This window comes from Telopea speciosissima, chromosome 1 (genome assembly GCF_018873765.1).
Source record: "Telopea speciosissima isolate NSW1024214 ecotype Mountain lineage chromosome 1, Tspe_v1, whole genome shotgun sequence".
Lineage (NCBI taxonomy): Eukaryota > Viridiplantae > Streptophyta > Magnoliopsida > Proteales > Proteaceae > Telopea > Telopea speciosissima.
Genome location: NC_057916.1, coordinates 24715772 through 24725495, shown reverse-complemented (window position 1 = coordinate 24725495; position 9724 = coordinate 24715772). Strand labels below are relative to the sequence as shown.

At 39.6% G+C, this 9724-nt stretch overlaps 1 protein-coding gene across 2 annotated transcripts; it reads left to right on the top strand.

The window, feature by feature from the left end:
* The first annotated feature begins 604 nt into the window (after positions 1-604).
* LOC122663822 (mitoferrin-like) lies at positions 605-9078 on the top strand. 2 transcript variants are annotated; one of them, XM_043859482.1, is made up of 3 exons: positions 605-690; positions 849-1821; positions 8826-9078. In XM_043859482.1, the coding sequence occupies exons 2-3, from the start codon at positions 1045-1047 to the stop codon at positions 9033-9035; spliced, it is 987 nt and encodes a 328-aa protein (XP_043715417.1). In that variant the 5' UTR covers positions 605-690; positions 849-1044; the 3' UTR covers positions 9036-9078. The 2 variants fall into 2 exon arrangements, with proteins under 2 accessions (XP_043715417.1, XP_043715409.1); XM_043859474.1 differs by lacking the exon at positions 605-690 and having other exon boundaries at positions 776-1821.
* The last annotated feature ends 646 nt before the right edge of the window (positions 9079-9724 follow it).

Genomic DNA, 9724 nt, shown 5'->3' with positions numbered 1-9724 from the left:
ACAAAGCTTCCTAAAACATGTTTAAGAATTTTGAATTAGAAAACTTAGACTAGAAAAATTCAAATAAATGTAGAAAAATATAAGGAAGTGATAATAATTTTGCCTTTATAAACTTTTTTTTTTTTGTAGAGATTTTGCCTTGATAAATTATGTAGCCATATCTTTGTTGAAGGGCTACAATGGTTGGTGTACGGTTATTGGTCTACGCCTAACATAAATGTGAGAATAACTAATCTCTGGTAGTTGGTCATTAATATATACAATGCCTGAACCTTAGGTAAGTGGGCATTGGTTTTCCTAGTTTCCCTTCCTTCTTTGTCTATAGTTTTATTGGACACTTCAAGAAAAAAAAAAAACAGTCTTCAGAAGGTGGCTCAAAGATCACCGTCTGATCGCAATCCCGGACCGACCCAAACATAATATGATAAATGTTAATCGGAATAGAATTGTAGTAGTAACCAAACACCACGTAGAATCTGAATTTTCTCTCTCTTTTTTCTAGGTGTTCGTGTCCACGTGCATGTGTGTTAAATAGATGAGTCATGACTCGTGACTCATTGAGTTGTTGCACCAGTCGACAATTGGACTTGTTCGACGTCTTCGTGAAAGGGGTGGAAACTGGGTTATTAAACGAATCTACTCCGTGTCTGCGCCAGCCAGAAGGGAAGAATCATCCAGCATCCTGGGAAAGTAAGAGACAGAAGAAACCCTAGCTTCTTTTACCTGCAACTATAAACTTCTAAATCACCCTTTGCTGTTTGTCTATTATCGATTTCTTCTGCTTCTACATCTTTTGGGGTTGTGTGTCCACCACCATTGCTTTGATTCTTCATGTAAATCTCTTTCAGATGTGACCCGACAATCTCTTTCCATCTTTCGCCGCCCGAAAGTTTTTCCCCAAAAATAATTGTGTATGGCGACAACCCAATTCAACTCAATCCGAAAGCGATCTCCAACTCCAAGCCCTTATCATTCAAACTCTCTTTTAAACACTAGCCCTTCTCCAATCTCCCACTACTCCCAAGCGTCCCATAATCTCTCCCAATGGCCACTGATGCTTCCCCTAAATTCCAGAATTCAGATTTCCGTGCGGTCCCTCAAGCCCCTGATTACCTCCACCCGGATGTCACCGTTTCATCCCATGATGGCCTCGAGTTCTGGCAGTACATGATCGCCGGTTCCATCGCCGGCTGTGTCGAGCACATGGCAATGTTCCCCGTCGACACCCTCAAGACCCGTATGCAGGCCCTGGGCGCCTGCCCTGCCAAGACCGTTGGTCTCCGAGATGCCCTTGGCTCCATTTTGAAGCACGAAGGCCCTCTTGGCCTCTACCGTGGCATCGGTGCAATGGGTCTTGGTGCTGGTCCTGCGCATGCTGTTTATTTTTCCGTCTACGAGGTCTGTAAAGAGTTATTCTCTGGAGGGAACCCCAATAATTCTGCTGCCCACGCTGTCTCTGGGGTCTTTGCTACGGTTTGGAGTGATGCCGTCCTTACTCCAATGGATGTGGTGAAGCAGAGATTACAGTTGAGGGATAGTCCTTATAAAGGGGTGTTAGATTGTGTTAAGAGAGTAATGAGGGAAGAGGGGCTTGGCGCGTTTTACGCTTCATATCGGACTACTATTGTGATGAATGCCCCGTTTACTGCCGTTCATTTTGCGACATACGAGGCTGCCAAGCGGGCGTTAATGGAGATATCGCCAGAGAATGCCAGCGATGAGAGCCTGGTAGTTCATGCCACTGCAGGAGCAGCTGCTGGGGCTTTGGCTGCTGGTGTCACGACTCCTCTTGATGTTGTCAAGACCCAGTTGCAGTGCCAGGTTGTAATTTCCTTTAATTCTTCTAAAACGTTCTGCTCTTTATCTGCCTATTGTTTATCTTCCTTTGCTAGGTGTCTTGTTTACTTTTGTTGATAATTCAGATTCATGCTAGCATTTTGAAGTCTGTACTTACTACTTACCTTTGTTTTGGTCTTGAGAATTTTTCTGTCCTCATGCTATACCTTTTTTAGTGGTATTTCCTTAAATTATTAAGCTAGCTCTCTGTAATTTTTGCTACAGATCTTAATTCCCGACTCCATATATTTGAAATAGTCTTCAACTGGAAATAAGAAAAAAACAAAGGAATCGCAGTCTGTTAAGTAGTGGAATAATATGATGGGTAGATTAGTTGCACTGGCAGTAACACGTATTCAAACATGTAGAGCTTGTAGATGCGCAAAATCTTAACATAGCAGAACAAATATAGAAGGAAAAGGAAAGGTGGTAGAAAGATAGATTCCAGTAGTGTTTTTTTTTTTTGTAAAAGGGTTTACTGCACATGTTGTGGTGGGAATATAGTGTTCAGTTGTTTTGTTGTATTAATGAGACTTTACCATTTGTGCAAGTTGGTTATCTGAACAAGTTTATTGTATGTCTTCAACTTTGTTCTTACTAGTTCCATGTGTTTATTGCCTTTCTTTGTTCTTCCTGGATGTTAGTATGACTGGAATGAGATGTACCCGAGATAGCAAGTTTAGGGGTGGTCTGCTATTCATGATATGGTACTTTGATCAACCTCTTTTAAGTTACATGGGGAGTGATTCTTTTGTTGCACCCCATCACATGGAGTAGAAGGCGGGGGGGAGTTAAAAGTTGCACAGGCGCACAACGTTGACTAATTAAGATGCAAATCATCAGTAACTCCCCCTCCCCTTTACTCAAATTGCCGGTGACCTTTAGTCAAGGTTCTAAAACTCGGGTCTCGGTACCAACTCCACTCTTGGAAAAACCGAGACGAGTCGAGATCTCGCGGAGTTGGTGCATTTTTTTTTTTTCAACTCGAAGCCTCAACTTTGGGTCAACCCGAGATCCAAGATCTCGCCGAGATCTCGCCAAGATATGTCGAGTTTTGTCCAATTAGGTAAGGTATTTAAGTGGTAGGTGGGTTAAAATAATGGGTCGAAACCGAGATCCAACCGAGATCTCGCCGAGATATTGCACTTTTGAGACTCGTAGGCAGTCTCGTCTCGGCTTTTCCAAAAACCGAGAAACTCGGCAAGATCTTGCGAGTTCTCGAACTATGCCTTTAGTTATTGGTTCATTAAGCTAATTATTTTCTGAAACAAAATTATTTAATAATTATCTGTGATAGGATTGTGATCATTTTTAAACATGCCTCTAAAGCTGAATGTCTTGGGATATTTCCGCTTGGAGATGTCTGGCAATATTTAGCTCAAAAGGTGATTGATCCTTCTAACTGATGGAGTGAATTGATTTGTATATCTATGTTTCATGTTGATACTCATTGATTATGGTGGAACCTGTTTAACTTGGTAATGCAATCTATAAATTATGTGCTCCGGGAAATATTGAAGCAAACATTCTCCTTGACAACCTTCAATCCTCACTTTTTCGTCATTGGATTATATCTTATGGTCATTCTTCTGTGACATACTTCAAATCTTCATCATTATTAGTGGCATGTGTATTTTATTAAATACGAAAACGTGTGTTCTGCGTCATGTTATGTTTGTGGATTTTCTTTTCTTCTGGGATGAATAAAAAAGTTTGCAATAAAAGATGGCACCCTATTACAACACACCAAATGGATAAAGATAAAGAAGTCAAACCCTAGGCTAGGATTTTCCAATTAGAGTTTGTGGATCTTATAGATACAGACCTGCTTTATAAGTCTTTCCTCTTAGTCAGTGCAATTTGATTGATTTTTTCAATTGGTTGTGGTTTAGGTTTGTTAAAATACCCCACAGACACCTATATAAGTCTCTTGTACTATTTTATTATCACTGATTCTTTTTTCTTTGATTATTATTTCCCTGTACTTTTTATTATTTTCTGCAACTTGCCATCTCCCCCCTTTTTTTAAACCAACCAGAAAGAGAACCACTCAAACCTTATACTGATTAGCATGCCTCCACTGTGGAATTTATATCTTTACCTTCAATTCTCCAAAAGCCAATTGCAACAGAATCTAAAGAAATCACTTATTTTTTAGCAAAATTTTTGATGAAGTTTGCTGGACCACCTAGAACCTGAGAGAAAATCCACACCCCTTCTACTCAAAGAAAGAAAACCAATATCCTTGCATGTTGGAAAACTTACTTTCCGCCTTGAAATTCCTGATGATAGGCCTGCCTGGCGATTCTGGTCTTTGGGGTTAACAAAAGACATTATTGTTAAGATACAAAAAGGTTCTATATTAGGGTTGTTGAGGGAGTTGAATATATTGTTGTTGTTGTCGTTGTATCTCTGGTCTTCTAAAGCCTGTTATCAGGCTGGATAATCAGTGTTTTCACATGAGGGTGGACCAGTCAAGTCTTGGAGTTTGTTTCAAGTTCTATTTTATTGTCCAATGGTTGGGTGACACTAGTAGAAGTGTTTCAGTGGTAAAAGCTGCCCTAGTCCCTGGATGATATTGAGCTGAGTCAATCACGGGAATGAACGCCGAGCGCCAAAAAAGACCAATCCTGAGTTGCGCGGTAGCCCGTTATATAGGGTGGTCTACGAGCAGGCAAGAAAAGCTGATCTACGACCGGTTCTAGTTGTCAAACCAAATCAAAACAGGGAAGTGAAAAGGTGTTAAAATCATGTGCTGTGTAACAAACTATTTATTTGGTGATGGAATTTTAGTTTGGAGCTAGGAGTAAAAAATCAGTCATCGGCGATACCAATCTGGATCATTCTAGATTGGATGATCCAAGTAAAGGATCTGTGATCCAATGAGAAGAACAATGGTTTGGCTGATCCACTGTATCAATGGATCGGATGGGTCCTTTCCGATTGGAGGAGCTAAAAGACCAAGGGGCAAGCCTAACATGAATTTGGGAGAAGTGATGACAAAAAACATGCATGGATTGTGGTTTGACAATAAATATGGCTTTGAATAGAGTTGAACAGTAAAATAGGATCTATGTTGCTGGCCTCATTTAGCTGGGATAAGGCTTAGTTGAGGTCAGTTGGATGAGTCCTGACCTATGTTGATCCTGATCAGACAATCCTATACTGCTCTTCAAAACTAGGAGTGCAAGTTGAGTGAACTTGGTTGTGTAATTTTTAAGTTTTGAACAAAATAGAGCCCCAAGTCCATCCCAGACTGGCACAAACTGGTTATATTCTGAGCTTGAATTTGGTCAAGATGTACCACTATCTAAAACCATAATCTGGTGGGAGATTTATTTCATGGACTGAGTGAATGGTTCTCTATCTCTTCAGTTTGGATGGGCCAAACCTCTTCTTTCTTTGTTGTTTCTTATAGTCTCCTTGGTATATTTCTTAAAATACATTATATTGCTTGCTGAAATCTTTGAAGCTACTACTGTATCTTCAAGAATTCTCATTTGTGGCTCTAAGAAGTACGTAACGAGGAGTTCTCTAATTATGGAAACCCATATGTTTTGATACATATTTTGAATCTTGAAACCCCCCCCCCCCCCTCTGCTAGTTCTGCAAAGAAATTCCAAAAGTTGATTGATTGAAACCCCTACTTCGGATTACATGATTGAATTGAAACTTAGTGGAGTTGTGGTTGACTGTTAACAGAAGTAGCTTGCAAATTCTTCAAGTGGTTCCTTTAGTATTGTTCACATTTGAAATTTCAGATTATTGACTTTACATACCAGTCCAATTTGCTGAAGTATTTGGAGCGCTTATCTTGAGCCAGTTGCCTAGATTCATTTGGGACTTCATTTATTGAGTTTCCTATTGCAGACTGCTGTGGTATTGCCATAATGATAGATGAAGAGGTAGGGCTAAAGATGAAACTGTTGTATAAAGTAAAGAGAGGAGAGAAATGGGATGGGCATGCTAAAGGCTTCATCCAACCAATCAGCTTCCATTCATATTCAATAATTTCTCAGAACCAATACATCAGGATTTTGTGGACCAAATTTTTAGACTCTTAATGAGACACTAACAAAAAAAATTCTAATTCCTATACAAAATTGATACTGAAGCTTAATGTATAAGAGAACTCCAAGATTATAGAGATTGCAAAATGTTTTTTACCCGAGCTTAGAGAATCATTTGGATCTTACCTAGGCACAACCAGCCCATTTGGATCTTGGGGTAGTTGCTGGTTTTCAAATTACCTTGGCAAAAAGTTTCCTACATGGTTATTTAGGATGGAATCTCCTTAATGAGCACTACTAGTTTGTCCATGTGGAAGATCATATTCCCATGTATGTCCGTGTACCCCTTCATAGTCTTTTGCACCCTCTTGGTAGTCACTTGATTTTTCAATAGTTAGTTTTGCCACATGGCCAACTCTGTTGGGCTGAAACTTGACGTGTGCAGTGGACCTTGGGGTCTACCTATCCAAAAAATTTCAGTCACATCTGATCTGCCATGTGGGGTCTACCTTTCCACAAAATTTTAGTTACATCTAACCTGTCATGTGGGTTCTACCTATCCACAAAATTTCTCACATCTGACTTGCCATGTGGCAGAACTAGGAGATTCCATCCTAGATGGTTGTTTTGGAAAACCAGGTCCTAAATATCTCTTCAACAAATTATTAGGGAGGGAAAAACTCATAATTAAATAACTACTCATTATATAGCTTGCAGTTTGACACTGATTTGACATAAAGTTAAAAGGAAAAATAATTTTAAACCTTTCTATTAATGCTGAACATGTTTATACATTAACAACAACTCAGCCTTATCCCAACTAAATGGGGTCGGCTGCATGGATTCTTGCCCTCCAATCAGCTTTATTTGAGGTTGTATTTAAAACAAGCCCTGAGCTATGCATGTCTTTGCTCACCACTTCTCCTAACGTCATTTTAGGTCTGCCCCTGGCTCTTTTAGTTCCTTCAATCTGAATCAAATCACTCCTCCGTACTGGAGCATCCAAAGGCCTTCGTTGAACATGGCCATGCCACCTCAAACGACTTTATTGTAGCTTATCACGTATCGGGGCTACTCCTAAACCAGTTCTAATATGATCATTCCTTACTTAATTCTTCCTAGTTTTTCCACTTATTCATATCAACATCCTCATCTCCACTACACTGCGGTTATCTATATGATGCTTCTTAATTGCCCAACATTCCGCACCATACATCATAGCCGATCGTATTACTGTCCTATAAAATTTTCATTCAAGTTTTAAAGAAATACGTCGATCACACAACACTCGGGTCACAACTCTCCACTTCATCCATCCTATTTTAATTCTATGTGAAACATCATCCTCTATATCATCTTCTTTATTTATGATTGAGGCAAGATATCTAAAATAGTCACTTTGAGGAATTTCCGTCTCGTCAAGTTTCACCATCTCATTATCCGTCCTAGTGTAACCAAAGTTACACACCATATACTCTGTCTTCGTTCTACTTCTTAAAACCTTTTGGTTCCAAGGTTGATCTTCATAACTCTAATTTGGCATTAATCCCTGCTTTTGTCTCATCCACCAAAACAATATCATCAGCAAAAAGCATACACTGTTGAACCTCATCTTGAATGTCTCTGGTTAAATCATTCATGATAAGCGTAAACAAATAAGGGCTTAAAGCTGATCCTTGATGTAACCCAGTTGTAATTGGGAATTCACTATTTTGTTCCCCTACAATTCTTACACTCGTCACCGTTCTATCATACATATCTTTAATTATGTCCACATATTTACTTGAAACACTTTTCTTCTCTAGTAATGTAGTCCTAGATTTGTAGGAGACCAACTAGGAGCCAATCAACCAGGATCTGTTATGAACAAGTGGATCAGCTAGGTCAAAATAGGGTTTTTGGTGAAATTAGGGTTAGGGATTGATGTGTGGGTTATGACAAGTTAAGGTAGGGGAGTCTTCCAGGGAAGGTCCTGAGATGTCTTGATGGATGGAAGTGTGTAAACTTAAATGGGCAGCAAATTAGGTTTAGGGTTTTGGGTTTTGAAAAGAGGAAAAAATGGATTTTTAGGGTTTATGATGGTCAGATGAGGGAGCAACTTGGATCAAGTTTTCCTTATGGTGAGAGGAGAGTTCAATCTAATAAAGGAGGGATTTTGCTGGCTGGTTTGGTCTGGGCAGAATTCAGTTATTGGGAAAAGTGAAAACAAAAAGGGGGGAAATTTAGGGTTTGGGCTGTGAAAGTATTAAAAAAAGAATGGTAGGGGTTGGGGATGATTCAAACTTACTATAGTTGCAGAATTTCCTTGGCAGCAGCTTGTTTGATTGTAGATCTTGAATAAAAATCAAAAGTTGAACTAGAAATTGAATGTAGACAACAATGGAGAACAAAGAGAGCTTGAATGAACCACCCGGGCTTCACACCGCAAGGTGTCGATTGGATCAAACACCGATCCCACCAGCCTTGATCAAACACAAGACAAAAATCTTTAATGGAGAAGAAGAACAGCAAAAGCATTTCATTAATATCAAAATTCTTGAAGAACTGCGATCTTTGCCTACTAGGACACAAACCACCTCAAAACTGTAATTTTGACATCTAGGGCCAACTATTAGTTTTCAGACTTTGGAGGGTTAGGATGTCCTCCCCTGCCCCCACCCTCTTCCTGGGGAGGGCGGGGTAAACTAGGGATTGAGGAGCAGTGTTGAGTGAGTTGACTGTCTGGGTTAATATAGTTTTCTGCTTACTTTTTCTTTGATTTCTATGTGGTAGTTTATTATTTATCTGATGTTACAATTGCAGTTGTTTTGTTTTAGTTTTCAGTTGAGTACTCTTCTTGCCATCCTCTGTTTTTTATTCAATTTATTGTCTACTTCATGCTTTGCTGGTCTGTCTTTGCCACCTATCCTATGGTTCATGTTTCTTGCCTGTGTTCTGACAATCATCTCACTACTGTTTCTTTGTTAATTGAGTTCACAGGGCGTCTGTGGATGTGATAGATATGCCAACAGCTCAATTGGCAGTGTCATAAAAACCATAGTAAAGAAGGAGGGATATTCTGGTCTATTGAGGGGATGGAAGCCTAGGATGCTTTTCCATGCCCCTGCTGCTGCAATCTGCTGGTCTACATATGAATCATCAAAATCTTTCTTCCAAAAACTAAAAGACAGCGGCAGACAAGTCACCTGAAAATAGTGAAGAGAACAAAAAAAAAATTGTGTTGTATTTTTACCAGACAACAAGAACATGTCCACGGTGGCTGCAGATGAAGACCGGTAAAAACATCTTCTGGAGCTGGCCAGAATGTATTGAAGAGGTCTTAAATCGGTTGTTGGATTTCCACTTGTTTGTAATTGCATTATTTTTGTTTAACATGTCATCAAGCTTTGTGGCTGGATTGCGTTTTTGCATTCTGTAAGTTATCTTTAGTTTTAATAATGTTAATGAAAATTAATTATAATGGTTGAATAGTTCTCCACAGGGTGAAATTGGTTGTGAATTTATGAGTTCAACTTTCTAGTGGAAATTCAGTCGGGATGGTTGAATTGTTTTCGACTGTGAAATATCGGAATGGTAAATTAATCTACCCCAAGCAAGAGCTCATTAGGCCTGGGTTTTTTAATCAGAGACCACCATGGCAGCCTCATCTGCGCAGATTCTGGACCTTCCTTCTTCCTCTCGGTGTTACAAGGAGAAAGCTTGGCCATGCATTCGGAACTTCTTCTTGCCATAAGTGAGTGCATCGATCATCTTGAGGTAGAATCAAACAGCAAGGAGCTCATATGTCTCATTCTCAACTCAGATAGACCGCCCCAGCTTTACTTGCTCCTGTTGTAAAAGACATTCGTCATCTGCGGTCTTTCTTTTTACATGTTTCA